The sequence below is a fragment of the Castor canadensis genome, chromosome 4 (assembly GCF_047511655.1).
Source record: "Castor canadensis chromosome 4, mCasCan1.hap1v2, whole genome shotgun sequence".
In the NCBI taxonomy this organism is placed as follows: domain Eukaryota; kingdom Metazoa; phylum Chordata; class Mammalia; order Rodentia; family Castoridae; genus Castor; species Castor canadensis.
Window position 1 is genome coordinate 123,597,654 of NC_133389.1, and position 24,972 is coordinate 123,622,625.

At 34.8% G+C, this 24,972-nt stretch overlaps 1 protein-coding gene across 7 annotated transcripts in view; it reads left to right on the forward strand.

Moving 5' to 3' along the window:
- Positions 1 to 24,972, forward strand: part of Ubr3 (ubiquitin protein ligase E3 component n-recognin 3) — a 207,193-nt gene that overhangs the window by 70,628 nt on the left and 111,593 nt on the right. For all 7 annotated transcript variants that reach the window (XR_012447249.1, XM_074071067.1, XM_074071068.1 and 4 more), the window contains exons 11-19: positions 908 to 994; positions 6,066 to 6,131; positions 6,215 to 6,304; positions 7,873 to 8,001; positions 8,625 to 8,677; positions 8,779 to 8,912; positions 9,487 to 9,572; positions 10,783 to 10,924; positions 12,943 to 13,039. Coding sequence is in view for 6 of the 7 variants with exons in the window: in XM_074071067.1 (XP_073927168.1) it covers positions 908 to 994; positions 6,066 to 6,131; positions 6,215 to 6,304; positions 7,873 to 8,001; positions 8,625 to 8,677; positions 8,779 to 8,912; positions 9,487 to 9,572; positions 10,783 to 10,924; positions 12,943 to 13,039 (884 nt within the window). In the remaining variant the exon portion in view is untranslated. The remainder of the gene's footprint in view (positions 1 to 907; positions 995 to 6,065; positions 6,132 to 6,214; positions 6,305 to 7,872; positions 8,002 to 8,624; positions 8,678 to 8,778; positions 8,913 to 9,486; positions 9,573 to 10,782; positions 10,925 to 12,942; positions 13,040 to 24,972) is intronic.

Consider the following 24,972-nt stretch of genomic DNA (forward strand, 5'->3'; position numbering starts at 1 on the left):
ATTCCAGTTGCTCTACATCTTTGCTAACACTTTGTATTTTACCTTTAAAAAATTAGGCCTTCCTAGTGGGTGCGAAGTGGTATCTCGCTGTGGCTTTGATTTGCAGTTTCCCATGCCATTGAACATTTTTTCATGTGCTTATTAGTTATTTGTGTTTTTTTTAAAAGAAATGTTTATTCAACTTACATATATCAGTGTATTTTTTATTATATATCATATATGTATATATATATATATATGAAAGCTTTCTCTTGATTTGTATATTTAACTTAAAACTTAGCTATTTCAGTGGATCCGTTTTACCATAAAACATTGCAATTGCATTGTAATTGTAATAATGCAATTATTTCAAGTGGCTTACACTTATCATTTATTTTTCCATACTGTGTTATACACCAAGATACCACAGACTAATCATTGTATAAAATATATATAACATAAGATTTACCATTTTATTTTCAGGGTACAATTCAGTGCCATTAAGTATATTCACAGTGTTGTGCAATCCATCACTATTGTCTGTTTCTAATGCTTTTGCATCAGTCCCCAAAAGACTATATTTATTAAATGATAACATTAGGAATTTATAATATTTTAGGGGTCTCTTGAAATGGAACCTGATTTAAGTGTATTTTAAATCTTTTTCAGCTTTGATTCATTTTCAGGTATGTTATATAAAAGGAATCAGTTCTTTTTTATATTTGTTACTGGTTGTTACTAGTAGTTTAGGGAGGGATGATTTCTTGAAATTGTAAATATTACAGTGATTATCTTGAATACACATACGTTTTATCATTATATGCAATTCGTATAATTATTATTATGTATTATATATAATTTGATGTTGAGAATACCAGATTATCAATTTGTTTATTTGCTTTAAAATTTACATAATTTATTGCTTTAGGAGACTCAAGAATATACCCGAAATGTTGTAAGATACTGCCTTGAAGCTCTTCAAGACTGGTTTGATGCTATTAACTTTGTAGATGAGGTAGGTATGTGTGTGTGTGTACACCTACTATTTTTGTTGTTTTGTTTTGTGGCGCTGGGGATTGAAGCTAGGGCTTCTGTGTGCTAGATAAGTAGTGTACCACTGAGTTACGTCCCCAGCCTGCATAGTTATGTATGTTTTTGACATATTTAAAAACATTTAAGAAAAAAGTGTTAGATATCATTTAACATTGAAAATAATGAGTATTTTTCATGGGATAAGGGAAAAAAGTCAGAATTGAGAAAATATTATTAGGGATTTTTTTTTAAGATAAGGATAAGTTTAAAAGGGATGGCAGGTTCTTTGACATTTGGAAAATTCTCAAATACTTTAATCATGTCTGATTATTTCCTAGAGAAGAGAGGCAGGCATAATTTCTTTTTTTTCTGTTTTAAGTATATATGTGCCATTATTTCTCAGACATGAAAATTAGTTTCAGTTAAAGAGGTAAAATTGTTGGCACAAATGTGAGTAGAATAGGAGAGATTAAAGAAAGTTGTAATACAACTCTAATAGTTGGACAATGTTCTTGTTGGAGAATGAAAAGATGAGCTTGAACAAAGGTGATTTTTATTAATAAAGAGTTGTCACAGAACATGCTATGTTGGAATTAAACAAGTCTTTACTTTTATTAGTCAAGTCATCAGAAGTCCCTTTTGTAACTTTTATGAAGTAGGGTCAGAATATGCCACATGTAGAAGAACATATTTTAGATAGCCCCCTCCCATCTGACTATCTGATTTTCAAACCTTGGGCAGGTAGGACCCCTCTTGTCTTGTGTGCTTATGTGTGTGTATAGGGGTGGTGAAATATATATATATATATATATTTTTTTTTTTTTTTGGTGGACTGGTGTTTGAATTCAAGGCTTTGTGCTCGTAAAGCAGGCACTCTACTGCTTGAGCTATTCCTGCAGTCCAGTTTGCTCTGGTTATTTTGGAGATGAGAGCTCTCAAACTATTTGCCTGGGCTGGCCTTGAGTTTCAGTCCTCCCAATCTCAGCTTCCCAAGTAGCTAGGATTATAGGCGTGGCCACCAGCACCAGGCTGTCTTTTTCCTTTAAAATTTTTTGACACAGTCTCAAATTTATTGAAAAGTTGGGAATGCAAAAGAATTTTCTTTTTCCAAATCATTTGAGAGTTGTTGATTTGATACCCTATTTCCCCCAAACACTAATGTGTATTTTCTACAAATCAAGGAGATTTCTTATATAATCATTCATATATTATTCATATATTGTTGCCATCTGATCCTTAGACCTCATTTATGTCTTAGTAGTTGTTCAATGATGTTCTTTAGAGCAAAAGAATCTGATTCAGAATCACAGGTTGAATTTTGTTACCATGTTTCTAGTCTCCTCCTTGAACACTTTCTTGGTTTTTCTTTGACTTTTCACACAGTGAAATTTTGAAGAGTGCATGTCAGTAATTTTGTTGAATGTTCTTCAGTTTGGGTTTTTCATGATTAAATTGAGATTGTGTATCTTTTCCAGAAAGATGACAGAAGTGGTGTTGCAGTCTTTTCATTATATCCTGTCTGATGGTTTATGATTTGTATTTGTCCCGATGATGTTCTCTTTGATCATTTGATTAGGTGATAACTGCTAGATTTTTTTCACCATTAAGTTATCCTTCTCTCACTGTAATGAATAAGATATTTTGTGAGGACACATCTTTTTTTTTGGTGGGACTGGGATTTGAACTCAGGCCTTCAAATGGCCCTGATGCTTTACCACTTGAGCCGCACCTCCAGTCCATTTTGCTCTGGTTATTTTGGAGATGGGGATCTTGAGAGCTATTTGCCTGGTTTGGCCTAAAACCCTAATCCTCCCACTCTCAGCCTCCCAAGTAGATAGGATAACAGGTGTGAGTCACCAGTGCCTGGCTGTGAAGACACACACTGTTTTCTCATCCAATTTTCAATTCATTTATTTTTATCTGTTAGGGATTCATAGTTTGTAGTTTATTTAATGGGTTATAATTCACTACCATTATTATTTGATGTTCAAATTGTTCAGATTTGGCCCCTGGGAACCCCTTCAAGTTGGTTTCTGTATCCTTTTATTTGTTTCATATTCTTTGGGAGCTTTCATGCTTTATGTCCCCACAAAATGTTTCACAGTTACCATATAGTTCCCGTTTCATTCCTGGAAGCATTCATTTCTTAAGGACCCCTGGTGATTTTTAGTGGAGAATAGTATGTATAAAGCAAGAATGGTTGTTAGGAACGCAGAGAAACTAAAGCAGATACTCTAAAGCAACTGAGGCCAATAGGAGAAGGGGACCAGGAACTAGAGAAAAGGTTAGTTCAAGAAGCATTAACTTAGAAGGTAACACACATGCACAGGAAATGAATGTGAGTCAACTCCCTGTATAGCTATCCTTATCTCAACTAGCAAAAACCCTTGTTCCTTCCTATTATTGCTTATACTCTCTCTTCAACAAAATTAGAGATAAGGGCAAAATAGTTTCTGCTTGGAAGCGAGGGGGTAGGGGAGGAGAGGGACGGGGTGGGGAGTAAGGGAGGGGGCGGGGGGAAGGGGGAAGAAATGACCCAGACATTGTATGCACGTATGAATAAGATAAAAATTAAAAAAATAATAAAAAAAAGAAAAAAAAAAGAATGGTTGTTAGGTGTGCTGATTGCTATTTGAGTGTCACTCTTTCCAGGCCCTCACAGTGAGAAGAGGCTAGGATATATAGATAATATACACCTATCTGAGTCTATTTTTATTTCTCTATCTCTATATAGTGGAAGACATGAGTTCAAATTGATATTTTAAAATTTGAGTTTAACATCATAGAACTTACTCACATTTTCTTCAAAAGTGAGAAACCTGGCTTCCATCATCTATAATATGTTTACATGTTTGTGTGTGTGTATAAGACCTTCGCACCCTTTGACTTTGCTTAGGTCTTACTTCTTATGTCAGGCCACATCCCCTTATGTTAACTCATTCACTCCCTCTGAGGATACCATGAAGCAACCATGACATGAGCAAGTCTGAAATCTCTAGGTCCTCCACCCTTGCATAGTTGCCCTCCTTTGTATGGGCTTTTATCTTTTTTCAGGCTCCTTACCTATACATGCCTATTTTATCCTGTGCTCTCTGTCAGTGACTTTATGAATCAATTGTTTAGGAAGGGAAGAGCTCCCTTGATCTTTAATCCTTCCTATCTCTAATTTATCTTCTACCCCTGATCACTCCTCCTCCAACATTTGTGTCTACTCTTAGCCTTCAGCCTGGAAAACCTGGAGTTTGTCCAACTGGATTTTGATTCTGCCTTAATTCTTAATCACCTTAATTCTTTTGACTTTAATTATTGGTCCTTAAGTTTAAACTTTGTTTATTTAAATAGTAATGAGTCTGTCTGTTGAACGTGCATTCTCCAGTTTGTTAGTCTTTTTGTTGCTGTGACAAATACCTGAGAGAAACAATTTAAAAGGTGTAAAGATTTATTTTGACTCAAAGCTTCAAGGTTTCAAGCTCATGGTTTGGGCCTGAGGCAAGACAAAACATGGTGATGGGAGTGTATGGCAGAGGCTACTAACCTAATGTCAGCCAGGAAACAGAGAGGAGAAAGACAGGAAGGGACTGAGGATAGTGTGTACCTTTTCAGGGCATACCACCAGTTATATACTTCCTCTGAGTAGTCCCAAAATCCTAATTTTCACCTCTCAATGATGTCATCAGCTATGAATCAATCAGTGGATTAACCCATTGATGAAGTGTGAGCCCTCATGATCCAATCACTTTCCCAAAGCCCTACCTTCAAACACTGCTCCCTTGGGACTATGCTTTCAACACATGAGCTTTTTTGGGGGACACTTCATATCCAAGCTATAACACCAGTTTCTAAAACAGCTCTATCCTACTTTCTGCCTGCTTTACTACTTTCCCCTATCCAGGATTAGTCCCTCAGCTAGAGCTGAAGCTTTTCTCAACTCAGTTTTTATTGGTATTTGAAACCAGAAATTATTGTTGATATGATATTGTATCACCAAGATAATAGAAAGTTTGAAGTGAGGGAAAATTATACACAGAGGATTATGTAGTAAATAACATGAAAGTGAATTAAGGTTGGACTCAGGAGTGGAGTTACAGATAGGTAGAATCATGTATGATATACAGGGCAGCTGCATTCAAGGAAAAAGTATGCCTAACAGGAAGCCCTGTGTTCAAATCCCAGTATTGCAAAATAAATGATTAAAATTAAAAAAAAATAAAGACAAGAATGGTATACTTTTGCTCTATAGTGATGTCATTATCCATGTGATATTTTATTCATTAAAATACATTTTTTAATAATATTTATGTCTGCTAGAGGTCATTGACATATTATGTACTAAGTTTTGTTATGGCGGCTGATATGTTTGACACTGATATGGGGGGTATCTTACCCACCTGTTGAAGTAATCTAAGGATGCCCTTATTTTTAGCTGTCAGAGTCCTCTTACTACTCTGAGTATAACGGTGGAGTTCACATTAGCTCCTGAGCTCACCACTTTTGAACTTTAGGAAATCACTTAACTTTTCTACAATTGAATTTTTGTAATCATAGAATGGGAATATTAATAGTTCCTACCTTAGAGGAGGTTTAAATGAGATATTGAAAATAAAGTGTTTAGCATGGTGACTGACACATAATAAGTACTCAGTGAATGTTAGCTGTGATTATTATTGCTATCATGTTTGGTATGCTTGCGTTTGAAGAGTCTCAAATGGACTTCTATAGAAGGAAATCTGTTCTGTTCTTTGTTTCTATAATGATTATTTGCTTTAGCTTAATTAAGTTACAAAAAAGATTAATCTGTGCTAGATGCTTCAGAGAATTCGTAGATGAGTAGTATGTAATTCCTTTCTTCAAGGAATTGCACTTGGTGTTTAGAATTGGAGTAATCATATCTATAGTTATTTTTAAGTTTTGATAAAAAAGTGTAGGGATAAATCCAGGAGAGAGTGTGTGTGTTTGTGTCATTGGGAATTGAACCCAGGGCCTTGCACAGAGAATGTTTCTAACATTTTAAAACCGTCTCAGAATCTTTGACTTGTGGCTTCTGTTTATTGCAGCCAGCACCTAACCAAGTCACTTTTCATCTGCCACTGCATCGTTACTATGCTATGTTTTTGAGTAAGGTAAGATTGTGATTAAATAATTTAGCTTCCTTTTATTTTGGGAAAATATTGAATTACTAACTTTTTAAATCATAATTTTTTAGGCTGTGAAATGTCAAGAACTAGATTTGGATTCTGTTTTACCAGATCAGGAAATGTTAATGAAACTAATGATTCACCCACTTCAAATTCAAGTATGTATTCAGGCTTTTAAAAAGGATTTTTTTTTTTTTTTTTTGCAACATTGGGGTTTAAACTCAGGGCCTCACACTTGCTAGATAGGTTCTTTTATCGCTTGAGCCATTCTACCAGCCCCAGGCTTTTGAAAAAGTTTTGAACTGAATTCTTTGGTTATGTGATTCATCCCTTATTTTGTGTGCCTTTATCATTTTTATTATGGTCAAAATGTTTGAAAACTTAAAAAAAAGTTGAATTCTTGTATTTTTTCCTAGATTATATTTAGGCTTTTTTTGCTGTTGTTTTATGAGATTTAATTTGAATTTCCCCAGGAATTTTTTAGTGTATATATATATATATATTTTTTTTTTAAAGAGGAATTTGATTGTATTTAGCTCTGTTTAGGGAATCAGGAGACTCAACAGATTCTAGTCCTGGTGCCAATATTTTATTTTTTACTTAGTTTGGGGTAATTCCCTCTTTGGTTCTCAGTTTCTTCTTCTATATAATGTGAGAAGAGAAAGAAGAGAGAATTAGTTCAAGTAGGCTCCGAGATTTCTTTTAGTAATCACAGTATAATTTTGTGGGCTAACCTTCTATATACATTAGAGAGACTCACATTTTATTTTTCCTGGCCATCTTATTTCTTTTCTTTTCTTTCTTCCTGGCCATTTTAGATTAATTCTTTTTGAACTTCAGCTCCTGGGGTTAGGAACAAGTTTTTATTGATACTGAACAAAAATACATGAAAAATTAACATTAACACAGTAAGAAAATTTATTCTAATCTGATGTTTTTTACTTCCAGTTATTTAGAAGATAAGTTGTTTAGGTTGAAGGCTGGATTAGATGGAATTAAAGTTGTAGACTGTATTCATTGATTGAACAGTTAGCTGTATTTTATGCTTATTTCATTGTGTTTTCTTTAAGCATAGTGTATGTATGCTTTTTTGGGGGGGGATTGAGGGAGAAATAAGAGTGAAAAATGGGTATTTCTCATGAAAGATTTCACTAAAATTATTATAAATATATCCAGAGGCCAACATGGAAAACTTAACTCATGTATATACTCCAAAAAAGGTGACTGTATACCAAGCATAATCATTAAAAAATTTTAATAATAGGCTGAGTTTGTTGGCACATTCCTGGGCCTCAAGACCCTTTGAGACCCTGTCTCAAAAAACAAACAAAAATACACACAATAGAATTAAAAATAAATGCCTGGCACTGGTGACTCATGCCTATAATTCTAGCTATTTGAGAGGCAGAGATCAGGAGGATCGTGGTTCTAAGCCAACCTGGGCAAATAGTTTGAGAGACCCTATCCTGAAAATACCCAACCCAAAAAACAGGCTGGTATAGTGGCTGAAGTGGTAGAAATGCCTGCTTAGGAAGCATGAGACCCTGAGTTCAAACCCTAGAATCACAAAGAATTAAAAAAATATATATTTGAGGTGAATTATCTTTAACATTGGACAGAATGACAGGCTCATATTATGAGTCATAAAATATTTAAAAATGATTTTATAAATACTGAGTTTAGATGATTTTATTTATTTATTTGTTTATTTATTTAATTTTATTAGGCAAGTCTTGCTGAAATCCACAGCAACATGTGGGTAAGAAATGGTCTGCAAATCAAAGGGCAAGCAATGACCTATGTCCAGTCTCATTTTTGTAATTCTATGATTGATCCTGACATTTACCTATTACAGGTAAGCCCACTCGGTAAAGCCAGTGCTGTGCTTCAGAAATGCCTTATTTGTACCACATGATTTTACTTTATATGAGGTAACCAAGTGATGACATGGAGAGGTTAGTACGTTGAAAGAGGAGTTTGTTATTACACTTCCCAAAGGAAGTATACACGCTATGCCACATTGGCTCAAGGAAAGCATCAGGTTTTGGGTAGGAGCCAAAAGCAGGAATGAGAGCTCCCTACATTAGCACCTTTTGGGGATTCTGTAGGAAAGTCAAGGTAGACTAGGACAAACAGTTTAGGACTGGCCAGTTTGAGTAATTGTGGTGGGCTTTATGGCACCGTACCATAAAGCTAGGAACTGTACCTAGCTTTTTAGGTTTTTAGCCAGGGGTTGATTTATGGCTAGCATGAAGGGTGTGTTCCCAAGTATGGTGGTTTTTTTTTTTTTAAAACTTTTTAGGAATTAGCTATCCCTGTTTATAATATAATCTTTTACTAGTCCCTAATTTCCTTTGCTGAGTATGTATGGTCCCCACCATGTCAAAACATCACAAAATACAGAAAACAAAGAACATCATTAATAGTAGAGATAAAACTGCATATTGAGAACTAAAGCTTTTTTTCTCTTGTTTAAAGGTTTGTGCTTCTAGACTTGATCCAGATTATTTTATATCATCTGTCTTTGAAAGGTAAGCATATTTTTATTAAGACAGGTATTAGGAGATATTTGGAATTTAACTTAATTTTGTTTTAACTTCTAAAAATCTGTCTCAAATATTTCTTCTTATAGATTTAAGGTGGTAGATTTATTGACAATGGCTTCACAACATCAAAATACAGTACTTGATGCAGAGCATGAGAGATCAATGTTAGAAGGCGCTCTTACATTTCTTGTGATTCTTTTGAGTCTTCGTTTACATTTAGGTAAACTGCTAATACTAACACTTAAGTATTAACTGTTTTTCTCCGTCTTCCCCTCTCCCCGTGTTAGTAACTAGCTCATGGAAAAAAGAAAGGATGGATATATTTAGGTATAGTTTCAACTTTTGACATGTTGTGCAATTGGTATGTCTTTCAGAATATCTTTTTAAAAATCCTTTGCTTATGGGAAATGCAAATAGGGTAGTAAAATTGCAATTAAATTTTGTGTATTCCATTTTTTACTGTTTTTTTGGTAGGACTGGGGTTTGAACTGAGGACGTTGCACTTGCAAAGCAAGTGCTCTACCACTTGAACAACACATGCAGTCCATTTTGCTCTGGTTATTTTTGGAGATGGAGATCTCACAACTATTTGCTTGGGATGGCCTTGAACTGTAATCCTGATCTCAGTCTCCCAAGTAACTAGCTTGTGAAGTGTGAGCCACTGGCACCCAGCTGCATTCTTTATTTTGAAACATCTCATATTTGGTAAAATAGCTTAATACAATGTGTGGCAAGTTCTTTGGTTATAAGTTAAATGAATCCAGATATATTAATTCTGTTTTTAATAATTCTAGGAATGTCTGATGATGAGATTCTCAGGGCAGAGATGGTAGCCCAGCTATGTATGAATGACAGGACACATAGCTCACTGCTGGACCTCATATCCTTTTAAAAGTTTAATTTGTTGATAGTGGCATGTTCTAAAAGAAATGATTTTTTATGGATTAACCTTTAAATTAAAGATTTTTTAAAGTTGAAAAATAATGTAGGAAAAGTATATCAGTTGTTTGTTCAAGTGTGTGTTCAAAGCTAGTGACAGGTATTTTTATTCCCTATTATTACCTCTTAGGAAGCTCTCCTTAGAGTATACCTCAGGACAGATGGCTGTGGACACCCAGGATCTGCCCTTCTAATGATAGCATTTGTAAAATGTGACTAGGTCTGCTTTTTCTGTCCATCAGGCTAGAGTTCATGGTTAATAGTTAAAACATTGTAATTATTATCACTAGAATTTTAAATGAAGATTTTGTTTTGTTAGAATTCAATGTTAAGGGATTTTCAAATTTTTAGATTGTTGTCTACAAATTGGAAACTTGTGGTTCTTTGTACAGACTGAGCATATAATGGATTAGAGATTATAATGTTATTTTGTAATGAAAGTATTTGATTAAATTTAGTATTATGTATCTTATGATTATATTTTGGAAGAGTTGGCCATGAAATTTTGTGAAATAGCTTCTATTAGAATACTTGTTTGACTATCTTGAAGTTTTCTTAAACAGCATCAATTCACTATTGTCTGATAATTTCACTCACCCATTATGTACTGTTTTGGTGCTGTTACACAGCAAAAGCATTCTCTGTAACTTTGAATTTGAGAATTATATACCATAATGTGAGACAAATAGGAGAGAATCTGTGTGCTTTACTGCTTTCTCCTTTTGCATAAATCTGTGTCTCATTTTTCCAAAAATTTTGTATTCTTGGAAAAATAACCTTTACTCAAAAAAGTTGTGACTAATTTTTAGCGTATTCTTCCTGTTTTTCAGAGGAAAGGTGCACATTTACAAAATGAGGAAAAAAAATCAAAGAAAATTTTTTCTCATTTTCTGAAATTTGATGAATTTGTTTGGGAGGAAATATTCCTGGGGACTATTTCATCATACAGTATATTACCTGGCTCCTAGATTTAAGATATTGAAAAAAGAAGTCACAATTAAGTTATTATTGAACTGTTATATAGCCCTCTTGTGGCCAACTTTATATTACAGCCAATTGCCTGTTTTAGTAAAATCAGAAACTAGAATAATTTGCAAAGGCTATGAAGCTGGCTTTTAGTCATTAATATTTTTTCTTGACACATACATTATATTCCAGAAAATCCCAACCCCAAAAGTGGTATTATCCCAGGCAGTTACAGCTTTGAATCAGTTTTATCAGCAGTAGCTGATTTTAAGGCTCCTGTTTTTGAACCTGGAGGTTCTATGCAGCAAGGAATGTATACTCCCAAAGGTATGTTTATATATATAAATATATTCTTTCAAATATCAGTTCTTTGAAGGTAAACTCTTGTTTGTACTCAAAGAAAATGTTTATATTCTACTCATTCAGTTTTTGTTTTCTTTCAACTTTCTTAATGAATTTATGTCTTTTATGGCAAACAGTAATATGTTTCCATTTATTTACAAATCTTGTTTTCTGTTACAATAAGCCTTCTTAGTTGGCTCTGTATTATAAAAGGAACTTTGTAATCCTTTATTTAGGGTGTGGCTGTACTGGGTTTTGATCTCAAGGCCTCACACTTGCTAGGTAAAAGGAACTTTAGATAAGAACTCTAATTCAGTCATTAAGTGACCATAACCCTGAGTGAACTAGAAATTACAAAACAAAAATTATTTAAAAACATTTTAAATGTATTTTCTTTCTCAATTTGATTTGAAACAGTTCTCACTACCCATTTTTTAACTGAGATACTTTAAAGTCTGTATAGAATGCTGATAACACAATTTGAATTTTTTAAGTGGTTGGTTTTCTAAGGCTTTTCCTCTAGATTCATATATAATATGCTTGAAAGAGTGAGAAATACACGAGGTTTTGATTCACAGAGAATTTTTTTTTAACGTTTAGATTTTCACTTAAAAGTTTGAAGAGGAGTGCTTTTTGACCCTCTCAACATTTATTGTCTAAGTAGAAATCTAATGTGCATTTTGAAGTTATACATAGCATGTATTATGTTTGGTAAAGCACAAAAGAAAAGCCTTATCATGTGGCATTTTTCATGGAGTTCATATGTTGTGAGAACAATTCAGAGTCCCTGGTTAGAATGCATTCCATTAAAGAAAAAAACCACAATATTTCTTAATTAGTAAGAGCACTTTGTCTAAAATTTAGATAAACTTAGTAGTGGAGTGGTGTTCTGTGTAGAGCATTGCTTTTGAATGTGTGATGTAAGGTTTACCTTTTCCAGCTTCACTTTCAGTCCTTGTTAAAAACACCAGTTCCTGTGCCTTATTTCCTGTTGTCTCTAATCGGAATCTCTGTGGATAGAATCTGGAAATTAGCGTATTCAATAAGTTCTGTAGATGGTTGTTCTGCATAATAATTTGTGACAAGTTCCGGATAGTAATTAACAGAAAAGTTGAAATTTGCTTAAGCTCCTTATCATGTCTTCAAATGTTAAGAATTTTGCCAGAGCGAATGACACAAGAAACAAAAACCTTAACATAGGAAAAAAGCACTCTTAAGGCATTGGTTTCTGAAATTATTATTGTTAGACCATCTTTTAGATTTTGGTTACATCTAAATATCATTTCTACTATTAATACTTAGTTTGTAATAACCCATTTCCTTAAATGGGTTAATCTCTTTTTTCTTTTTTAAACTTCACATGGTTATTAGTGAGGTCATGAGTTTTATTTGCATCTTAAGGTTTTCTAATATACATTAAAATAATGATATAATTATTAAAATAAAAAGCTTTATACACTTAATATTTAATCTAATCTAGTGTACCATCAATTGTACACATAGAATACATGGGAAAGTGGTTCCTAATTATACAGAAGGTAAGGAGGATATTTACTAATTTTTGCTGAAGGACAGAAAATAAAAGTTTATTAAAGTGAGAGTTGAATATCAGTAGCTCATTTTGTTTTTAATCTAGTTTTCATTTTTTTTTAAACCTGTGAATACTTTTAAAGGTATTAATATGCTGTTTTTCTTACTTCCTAATAGACACCTTACAAAAAAACCTAAAACCCCCCAAATAATAATGAGCTAAGCTTTTATGGTGAGGTGTTGCTAGATTTCAAAACTTGTTCGCTAGTGCTTGTGGAACATTCCTAATGCCAACATTGCAATTTTAGCTTAAAAAGAAGGCACACTATCAAACTTTTTAAGGCAAATACAATCAAGTTGAACTATTAAGTGTTTTGAATTTAAAATGTACTTAACAATTGTAGTAAGTCATTAGAAATTGGCTTTATTTCTAAGAAGTCAGTATTCTGTTTCTGTTTTCTTTTATATAATAGCTGAAGTGTGGGATCAAGAGTTTGACCCCGTCATGGTCATTCTTCGAACAGTTTACCGTAGGGATGTGCAATCTGCAATGGACAGATACACAGCATTGTAAGTCAAATAAATTAATGTTATAGCGGAATGTTGTGTTCATATAGAAAAGTTTCAGTTATAACACATATGATGTGCTCTTATTAAACTATACTCTCAATCAAAGAAAGAAAATTTAGTTGCTGTTTGTTTGGTCAATAGAATTTGAGACTTGGTTTTGTGTTGTTCTACTTTTGAACCAGCAGAGGAGGCACAAGTTTAAGAAAATAACATTGGTATCAGAGATGTTGGGTGAATACAAAAAGTGTGAAAACAGTGTGTTGTTCTTTACAACTGAGAAAATAGTTAAAGCAAATGAATTTTACTTATACATAACTAACAAAATAGCTTAAAATGCTAATTGCAGAAAATGAAAGTTTTAAAGGCCATCTTTTTAATGAATACTTTGACTTTATACTTTATTGTAAATTGTAGACTATTTTTAAGTGTTATTTATCCCTCCTTTAAACTTTAATTGTTAACATATTGGTTATTGCTTTTTATTTGTGTTTTTCCTAAAGCTTAAATTGAATTTAAAAATTGAGTTTAAAACAAGTTTAAAATGTTTCAAATGTCTTTGATCTTGAGAAACTATTTACCCAAATTACTATGAAAGTGTAGTTTATAGATATTAGGTGTAATTAGGTTAAGTTTCTCTTTTGCTGAAATTTAGCAGTAGTACATACATGTTTACTTTAAGATCCATCACAGACAACTGCCTAAAGAAAGTCTGTAATGTGGAATTTTAGCATACTTTCCTTCCCCTCAAACAAAACAAAAAAACCTAAAACAATAACAACAAATAAAACCAAAACCCCAGCTCAGCCATCAGCAACTCTTTCTGCCTTTCTTTAAAACCCTCTAAGGAGATAGTTTGAGGTTTTCCTTTCTCTCATTAGTTAGCCACCTCTGGTTACCCTTTTCTTGTAGTTTAGTAATGATTTGTTTGCTTGTAGGATTTTATTAAGTTCTTAGCTCCTTAAAGGAAGATGTTTTTGTCTCTTTATTTCTTTTCCATCTTTAATTTCTATCTCAGCACTGGCACAAAGTGGGCATTCAAATATATTTGTTCAGCCAGGTGCCAGTGACTCACACCTGTAATCCTAGCTACTTTAGGTAGAGATCAGGAGGATGTGGTTCAAAGCCAGCGCAGGAAAATAGTTCGCAAGACCCTATCTTGGAAAAAACCCTTCACAAAAAAAGGGCTGGTGGAGTGGCTCAAGGTGAAGGCCCTAAGTTCAAGCCCCAGTACCTCAATATATATATATTTGTTGAACAAATAAATCTGAATAGCTCGCGTTGAAAACTGAAGAATGGAAGGGAGGAAGCATTTGCATGGAAGACCTAAAAGTAGAATTCATAAAGTGTTGCTTTATAAGTTGTTCTCCCTTTTTTCCAGGATGGTGGTGTTTAGTCATTTTGAATATGTAAGAATTAAAAATACAGTAAATTTAATGTTTTATTTTACTTTGTAACAAATACAAATTAGGATTAGGATTGGATTGAAACTCTCAAGGCCTTGAAGGAGTTATTAAATTCTTACTGTAAACAGTTGTAAGGAATAAATTTTTATTCAACTGTACTCATTTGTTGGGTGCTTATTGTATGCGAGGCATTCTGAAAGTAAAACAGAGTAGTATCTTATTTTTCACTTAGCAAACTTTCAGTTAGTTCTGAGGAGTCCATTTCTTTTGTTTAGAGCAGTGGTTCTCAACTATGGGTGATATTTGTCTTCCAAAGAGTGCTTGGCATTTCCTAAAGACTGATAGAGTTACTACGGACATCTAGTAGAGAACAGGTCTGCCTCTTGCAACCAGAAATCTGGTTATCTGCCCCAAATATCACTGGTGCCAATCTAGAGAAACTTGGCTTAGATACATAATAACCTATAGGTACACTTTTTCAGTTTGAGGAATCTTGTGTTTTCTAATTAATCTTGTATTAATTATTTACATTTATATCATGTTTTGGTTTATAAATTCTTTACATAATCAAATACAACCATATTCCCAAAGTTGTTTTTAACCATATTTTTTCTAGTTTTCTATTTTGCTCTTTATTTTCCCTAATTCAGTCCCCTGTATTTGGTTTTTAAGTTCTTGTACAATTTTTTATAGTTTCTGAGAAATGTTTCTGAAGTATTATAATATTTCTTAGCAGTTTGAAAATCTATATTTTGAGAAAATATATACTAAAAGCAATAATAAACGATGACAAATCCACACTTTAGCATCCAACTAAAACCTTTTACTCATTTTCTTGTAAGTTAATCTTTGAAATTTTATGTAAAAATTATTACATTCATTTGACAACATTTTGTGTACTTCTTCCATGAAGGATGTGTTGGTTTCTTTGTAAAACTTAAAAATTTTGAAATTTATTTTTTTATGTGAAATATAGCATCTGTGTCCTTGGTGTGAGGTTTTTTTTTTTTTTTGTGGTACTGGAGTTTGAACTCAGGCCCTTCACCTTGAGCCCCTCCACCAGCCATTTTTGTGATAGGTATTTTCGAGATAGGGTCTTTGCCCAGGCTGGCTTCGAACTGTGATTGTCCTGATCTCTGCCTCCTGAGTAGCAAGGATTACAGGTATGAGCCACCGGTTCTCAGCTGTGTGGTATCTTTGTTGTGTATTTGTCTGTACAGCTGTTTTAATTTCTGTTACAGTACAATTAGGAAAATAATCCTAAACTGTAGGACTTACTGGTTGTTGGTTTTTCTTTCTCTTTTAGTTTTAAGGGACAGTTTATTAATTGATTTTACCAGTTGAGATTCTTTTTTATTTACAAAAAGGTAATAGGCCTTTTGAATAATAGTAGTGAAAACAGTTGGATAAGTGAAACTGTTGTATCCTCAGAATATATAGCTTGGTGGTAGGCATTTTAAAGACAGTAAACATTTGTTAGATACACCAAAAATAAATTTTTAAAATTTTTGTGTAGGGAGTTTAAGTGAAAATGAGCCAATTGCCTTATGTGATATTTAGAATCTTAGGCTCTTTTTTTGGTGGGACTGGGGTTTGAATTCAGGACTTTGTGCTTACATAGCAGGTGCTCTACTGCTTGAGCTGCTCCACCAGCCCAGTTATTTTGGAGATGGGATTCTTTTTTTTTTTTTTTTTTTTTGCAGTACAGGGCCTATACCTTGAGCTACTCTACCATCCTAAGCTGACTTCTAACCACAATTCTCCTGATCTCTGCCTCCTGAGTAGCTAGGATTGCAGGCATGAGACACCAGTGCCCAGCTGGAGATGGGATTCTTGAAGTATTTGCCTAGCTAGTCTTGAGCTGTGATCTTCCTGATCTCATTCTCCCAAGTATCTAGGATTACAGCATGAGCCTCCAGTGCCTGGTGAATCTTAGAATCTTATTTGTGGAAAAGACCTTCAGAATCTAGTGTAGATTACATGAAAATGTCTCTGAGACCATCACTGAAAGAGGGGATGGGGCAACAGCTTGAAGAGACCTGAGGGCGTGGAGGTGGCTCATCCTGCTTCTGTCCTTCCTTCTCTCCCTCCCTTCCAGATACCTCTTCATGGACAGCTTAGCTCTTAGAAAACACAAACAAGGGAAAAACAATAGAAAAGCAAACCAGCAGTTGGAAAATGATCCATTCATTGTTATATTTTACAAATGAGGACATGGCAGTCTAGAGAAACTTAGTGAAATAAATGTTTGTTAATGGCAGTGTTAGAATGAGCATTTAGGCCTTTTCCAAAAGGCAAAAGTGATTTTATGCAGTGGCTGTTTTAAATAATTGGAAAGTATATTTTTTGTACTGTAATTTCTGTTGCTTCCCATTTCTCATTTTGAAGGTTAATGGCTGCTGTCTGTTTGAGTATGATTTATGAGTTTTATCTATGTATCATTTTTGTTTCCAACTGGTCAATAATTAGGTGTTGGTTTGAGGCACTTAAAATTTTTCTTTTGCTGTCATATAGCATTTCATTTGCATTATTCCATTAATGCTTTTGAAAAGAACAGTCAAAGTGATGTATTACCTGCTGTTGTGAATATACAACATTTATTTTGTAATGTTTTATTAATCTATGTGCTGCATATTTGAGAGTATTGCATAAAGCAAATAAAATAAAAACTTAAAATTGCCTTTCTATGCCAAATGAAATAGAACATTGTAATGTACATTGTACATTGTAATGTTCTATTTCATCACGAGCTATTGGAATTATTTTGAAAATTATGCTTATATATGACCCCTATAGTATTGTGTAGAAAACAGTTAAAAATCCTCCTAAAGTCAATTTTATGGCATTCTCTGTATGAATCACAGATGGCGCTTATTTCTCTGGCATGTCAATGATGTTTATTTTTAAAGGTTTTTTTCCCCTCCACCTACAAAGTATCTCCCTCTTCTAAGATGTTATCTGTTCTTTACTTTCTAGCTTCTGTGTGGCATTCTGATAGTTCTGAATGTTTGTTATTAAGAGCTCTGATTGTGTTGGTGAAGCTTGTAGACACTAAATTTTAATATAGAGTGATTTATGTATGCAGGTTTATCAAGAAGATCTCTTTAAATCTTTTTCTTGTCAGATTTTTCAGAGAAGTGCCCTCAAATATTGCACAGAAGGTAATAATGGTCTGGTTGCCAGTACTCTGTGAACTCAATGGGAGATGGGCCTAGGGGCTTCTCATCAAATAAGCACACTGTGGTTTTCATCTTAGGTCCTCCTTAGATAAGAACCTTCCCACCAGAGTTCTGTTGCAGGGTTGGAGAGGCAATTTTCATTCCATCCTCCTTCCATCCTTCCTACCTCCCCACCTGCAGTTACTGATGGAGCAGATGCTGCTGGATTCTTTTCCCATTTAAAAATCCCTCCCTTCCTCCCTTTCCTTTTTCCCTTCTCTCTCAACCTCATTCCTTCCTTCCTTTCCTCCCTCCCTTGGGTTTGAATTAGTTTTACTGTTTTATCTAAGAACCAACTTTTGATTTTGTTGTTTCTTTTCTCCCTTCCCTTTGCTTTCTGTTTCATTCTTTCCCCTTTACTATTCCTTATTGTCTTTTGTTTGAATTTTCTTTGTTCCTTTTTTTGGATGCTTAGTTTTTGATTTCTTAAACATATGCGTGTAAAGCTTCCAAATACTGCTTTGGTTGTATCTGACATTTTTTTCTATATAGTTTAGATCCTAAACTTTTAAATTATTCTGTTAGGATTTTTAACAACCTTTGAATTTTTAACCCATAGTGTTTTAAAATGTTTACATGTCTGTAGTTTTGATTATCTTTTACATTTGGTGTCTAGTTTTATTTGCTGTGTGACAAGTGATTGTGGTCTGGTTCAAATGTCAGTTCTTAAAGTAGTTGCTGAAATTTACCTTGTATCCTAGTATTTAGCTAATTTTTTAAATAAATGTTCTAAATACATTTAATAAGAAAAAGTTTGGCACAGTTTGAACTCAGGACCTTGTTCTCTATCACTTGAGCCACACACCCACTCCTTTTGCCTTAGTTATTTTTCAGGTAGGATCTCACATTTTTCTCTCTGGGGTGGCTCAGATTCATATATGGCCTCTTGCACAGCTGAGATTATAGTAATGTACCACCATACCAGGCTTATTGGTTGAAATGGGGGAGGGGGGTCTTACTAACTTTTTGTCTAGATTAGCTTTGAACCATGATTCTCCTTACCTCATTTCCTGAGAAGCTGGATTATAGGCTTGAGCACCAAACCTGGCTTTTTTCTTTTTTGCTGTTAGGAATTGAACCCAGGGCTTTGTACTGCTAGATAAGCACTCTATCATGAGCCATACATCCAAGTTTTTTTTTCTTTTTGTGGCATTGAGGGTTGATCTCAGGGCCTCTCACTTATTAGGCAGGTGGTTTACTACTTTAGTCACTCTGCCAGCTCTTGCCTTTTGTTTTTACAAAAAATACATATTTATCAGCATATATTAATTTTACAGATAGATTTCATTGTGATATTTCCATACGTGTTCATAATACACTGATCAAATTTGCCTCCTCTATTACTTTCTCATCAACTTTTAAAAACAGCTTTTAAGCAAGGTTCATTGTTCTGTTTTCATACATGTATATAAAATACTTCGATCATTTTCACTTACTCTGCACTCTCTTCTTTTGCCCTTCCCCCTCATGCTGGTTCCTACCTCCCTATCCCCAATGACACTCCTATCATAGATTCCACGTATGAGAGAGAACAAGTGACATTTGTCTTAGTCTGGCATATTTCATTTAACATGATTTCTAGTTTCATCTATTTTCATAAATATGACATGATTTCATTCTTCTTTATGACTGAATAATACTCCATTGTGTATGTATGTATGTGTGTGTGTGTGTGTGTGTGTGTTTACATATGTTTATATATATATATATATATATTTTTTTTTTTTTTCTTTATCCATTCATCAGCTGATGGGCACCTATACTGATTCCATAGCTTGGCTGCTATAAAATGGGTGTGTTGGTGTCTGCATTGTATGCTGACTTACATTCCTTCAAATATATGCCCAGGGTCATAACGTAGTTCTATTTTTAGTTTTTATTTTTGCTTTTAGTTATTTTTCAGGTGTGGTCTCTCAGTGTTGTCCAGGACTGGCATCCGACTGTGATCTTCTTACCTATGGCCTCCTGAGTAGCTGGGACAGAGGCACAAGCCACCAATCCTGGCTTATTGATTAGATGGGATCTTGCTAGTTTTTTTCCTGGGCTTACCTTGAAACATGATCCTCTGGAGCTCTGCCTCTGGAGGAGTTGGGATTACAGGTGTGAGCCACCTGGCCTGGCTTCTATTTTTAGTTTTTGAAGAACCTCCTTCTTGATTTTCATAGTGGTTCCACTAATACACATTCCTGACAATAGTGTGTAAAGATCCCATTAACCCACATCCTCACCAGCATTTGTTGTTTGTTTTCTTGTTAGCCATTCTGACTAGAGTGAGATGGAATCTCAGTGTCATTTTGATTTGCATTTCCTTTATAGCTAAGGATGTTGAGCATTTCTTCATGTATTTATTAGCCATTTGTACTTCTTATTTTGAAAGGTATTTGTTCAATTCATATGCCCATTTATTCTAGATATTAATACTTTATCTGGTGAATAGGTGGCAAAGATTTTCTTCTGTTGTAGGTTGTATCTTTACTGTGGTGTTTCCTTTGATATGTAGAAGCTTTTTAATTTGATGTAGTCCCATTTGTCAATTCTTGCTCTCATTTCCTGAGCAATTGAGGTCCTGTTCAGAAAGAGGTTACCTATGCCTATATCTTCAATGGTCTTCCCTAAGTTTTCTTCTGGCAGTTTCATAGTATCGTGTTTTAACACTAAAATCCTTGATCCATTTTCAATTGTTTTTTTGTATAGGGTGAAAGATAAGGGTCTATTTTTAGTTTTCTACGTATGGATATAGAGTTTTCTCAACACCGTTTGTTAAGAGGCTGTCTTTTCTCCAACATATGTTTTTGGCACTTTTGTTGAAAGCCATCTGAATGTAGCTGTGTGGGCTTATTTCTTATTGTTTTGTTCCATTCTCTTCTACATTATCTGTTTTTGTTCCAGTACCATGCTGTTTTTTTGTTACTATGACTCCATAATACAGTTTAAAATTCGATATTGTGATACTTCCAGCATTGCTCATTTTGCTCAGGATTGCTTTTATTCAGGGTCTTTTGTGCTTCCAAATGAATTTTAGGGTTGATTTGTTTTTTTTCTATTTCTGTGAAGAATGACATTGGAATTTTGACGGAGATTGCTTTGGATGTGTAAATTGCTTTTAGCAATATAGCCATTCTTACCATATCAATTCTGCCTATCCATGACCTTGGGAGCTCTTTCCATCTCCTAGTGTCTTCAATTTCTTTCTTCAGGGTTTTATAGTTTTCATTGTAGAGATCTTTCGCCTACCTCAGTTTATTCCTAGGTATTTAACTTTTTTGAGGATATTGTGACTGAGATTGTTTTCCTGATTTGTCAGCTTGTTCATTATTGGTATATAGAAAAGCTACTGTTTTTTTTTTGCAGGGGGCAGTACTGGGATTTGAACTCAGGGCCTCCCACTTGAGCCATGCCTCCAACCCCTGCAAAGATAATGATTTTTGTATATCTGTTTTGTGTCCTACTTTACCAAAAGTGTGTGTCAGGTCTAAGAGGTTTTTATTGGAGGCTTTAGGGTCTTTTAAGTATAGGTTCATGTCATTGCAAGTAGGAATTGTTATTCCTATTTCTATCCCTTTTTTTTCTTTCTCTTGCCTTATTGCCGTGGCTAAGAATTCAAGAACTATATTGAGTAAGGTCTCATTACTGACCTTAAAGGAAATTGTTTCAGTTTTTCTCATTTAGGACAATGTGGGCATTAAGTTTATCATATATAGCATTTGTTATATTGAGGTACATTCCTTCTCTTTCTAGTTTCTTCATGTTTTTAGCATGAATGGATGTTGAGTTTTGTCAATGCCTTTTCTGCATTTATTGAGATGATCATGTGATTTTTGTATGTACTGTATTATGTTTATTGATTTGTGTGTGTTGAACCATCCTTGCATTCATAGAGTGAAACAACTTGATCATGGTATATGATGTTTTTAATGTGTTGTTTAATTCAGTTTGCAAGTGTGTTTTTGAGAAGTTTTGTGTCTATGTTTATCAAGTAAATTGGTCTGTAATTTTCTCATTGTATCCTATCCAGTTTTGGTATCAGGATAATACTGGCTTCATAGAAAGACTTTGGCAGTGTTCATACCTTTTCTATTTTATGGAATAGTTTGAGGAGCATTAGGGTTAGTTCTTCCTTAAAGATCTGGTAGAATTCAACAAATCCTTCCAGTCCTGAGTTTTTCTTTGTTGTGAGACTGTTACTGCTTGAATTACATTGCTTGTTATAGATTTGTTTAAGTGAGTTATATCCATGAGTTATATCCACTTGATTCAATTTTGGTAGGTCATATGCATCTAGCAATTTATCTGTTTCTTCTAGATTGTCCAGTCTATTAGAATATTGCCTTTTGATGTATTCCCTTATGATCCTCTGGATTTCATTGGTATTTGTATGATATCTCCTTTCTGATCGCTAATTTTATTAATTTGGATCTCTGTTCTTCATCTTTCTTTTGTTCAGTCGACTAAGGGTATGTCAATTTTATCTTTTCAAAGAACCAACTTTTTGTTTTACTGATTCTTCAGTTGATTGGATGTTTCCATTTGTTTAATTTCTGACCTGATGATTACTTTTTCTTTTCATCTGCTGCTTGTTCTTGTTTTTCTAAGAGCTTGAGGTACATCATTAGGTTATTTATTTGCAGCCTCTCTGATTTTTAGTGAAGGCACACTTAGCTATAAACTTTACTCTTATCCCTGTCTTTGCTTGTCCCAAAGGTTTTGTTATGCTTTTCATTTTCTTATTGATTCTAGGAATTTTTTTGACTTCCTCCCTTATTTCTTTGATAACAGAAACTGAAGTGTTCTGTCTCCATGTGTTTATATATTTTCTGTAGGTATCCATTTCTATTTTTATCCTATTGTGGTCTGATAAAATACAGGAAGTTATTATAATTTCCTTGTTTCTATTTATTATGACTTGCTTTATATCCTATAATATGATCTCTCTCAAAGAAAGAGACTATTGAGAAGAGTGTGTGTTCTGAAGTGTTGGGTTGTATGTTAAGTCCATTTGATTTGTAGTGTCATTTAATTCTGAAGTTTCCTTGTTGATTTTTTTTGTCTTTATGAGATACCTATCTGTTGGTGAAAGTGAGTAAATATTATGTTGGGGTCTCTCTGAGTTTTTATGTGTAGTAGTGTTTCCTTTATGAAATTCGTTACACTTACATTTGGTGTGTGTGTGTTTACAGTTGATATATCCTCCTACTGAATTGTTTTCTGTATTAGTGTGAAGTAACCTTCTTTGTCTCTTGTGACTAATTTTTTTTTTCATTTTTCTTTTATTATTCATATGTGCATACAAGGCTTGGTTCATTTCTCCCCCCTGCCCCCACCCCCTCCCTTACCACCCACTCCACCCCCTCCCGCTCCCCCCCCTCAATACCCAGCAGAAACTATTTTGCCCTTATCTCTAATTTTGTTGTAGAGAGAGTATAAGCAATAATAGGAAGGAACAAGGGGTTTTGCTGGTTGAGATAAGGATAGCTATACAGGGCATTGACTCACATTGATTTCCTGTGAGTGTGTGTTACCTTCTAGGTTAATTCTTTTTGATCTAACCTTTTCTCTAGTATCTGGTCCCCTTTTCCTATTGGCCTCAGTTGCTTTTAAGGTATCTGCTTTAGTTTCTCTGCGTTAAGGGCAACAAATGCTAGCTAGTTTCTTAGGTGTCTTACCTATCCTCACCCCTCCCTTGTGTGCTCTCGCTTTTATCATGTGCTCATAGTCTTGTGACTAATTTTGATTTGAAGTTTGCTTTGTCATATATGAGTGTTGCTACCCTTGCTTGCCTCCAGGACCTGTTTGCTTAAAAAGTCTTATTCCATGCTTTCACTTTAAGTTTGTGTTTACCTTTGTAAGTGAGGTGCTTTTCTTGTAGGAAATAATTGGCTGGGTCTTGTTTTTTAATCCAATCTGCCAGTGTTTGTCTTTTGATAGAAGTGAAGCCATTAACATTTAGAGCTTTTATTGAAAGTTATATAGTAATTTCTGCCATTTTGTTGTTTTTATAGCATGTGATTCTTTCCTATTCCTCATTTGCCCATCTACTTGTCTGATGAGGTTTATTTTTTCCCATGTCTTCATGGTTGTGTTTACCTTCCTCTTTTGTGTATAGGATTCCTTTAAGTATCTTCTGCAGCACTGGTTTAGTGGTCATAAATTGCTTCTGGTTTTGTTTATCATGGAAGGTGTTTTCTTTCTTCCTCAACTATGAAGGATAGCTTTGATGGATAGAGAAATCTGGGATGGCAGTTACTTTCTTTCAGGGCTTGAAATACATCCTTGCTTTTAAAGTTTCTGTTGGGAAATATGTGAAGGAATTGGTAACATCATCTACACCCCTAATCATGTTATATGAAAGGGACTGAAGTCAATATTTCTTCCTTGTTGAGGAAGAGCGTATAAGTCAGCTGGGCACCATCAGTGCAGTAGTGTTCTCTTCCAGTCTCTGGCCCTCACCATTCTGTCTCTGGTTCTCCTGTTGTGTTTACTCACATATTCTATCTGGGTCCAGGATTGCATGGGATACCCCTTTGGATGCAGCCTCAATTTGGTTTTCAGTGGTTGGGTAAAGCTCTGGACTAGGGGAAGTGGCTGGAGTGAGGTGGAGCAGGTCCTACAGAGTGATGGTGATTACCAGGGGCTGAGCTGTTTCTGTGATGGGGCAGTTGTGTTCCTTTGCCAGGGTTTTGGTGGGGGTTGGGTATTTCCATGGATGAGAAGTAGCAGTTTAGAAGGTGGGGGCAGGGGGCGGGGAGAGGCTCTGCACAGCTAGTGGGCCAGGGAACACTCTGCGGGTGGACCCACTCTCTCAGCCTTGCCTTGTGCAGGGGATCCAGTGGTAGCTCTGGCTTGTTCCCAGCAAATTTTGCCCTTTTTCACCAAGGAGTCCAATTTGGTTTAGTTTGCAGAGTGAAGGGTGAATAGCTCTTGTTACTGTGTTAAATGTGTGTGTGTGTGTGTGTATGCTGGTCTGGGCTGTGGGTTTTGGGGAGCAGCTGACTAGCTTGCTCCAGAGCCTGCCCTTTGCCCTGGGCAGGGGACCCAGGTGTTGGCTATCTTTTGTCAAACTGAAGGGTTACTTCTAATCAGCCCAACTTGTAGAGAGTCTTCTCCACTTTTTTTTTTTTTCCTGAGACATGGTCACTCCATTACCGTTGTCTGGGCTGGCCTCCAACTCACCATTGCCTTGCCTCTGCCTCCCCAGTAGCTTGAATTACAGGTGTATAGTACCATAGCAATATTATAAATGTTTTAAGTGCATCTAGTTGCCAAATGTTATTTTTGTTATTGTTCTTTCCTCATGCTTGTTGATCATATTGTA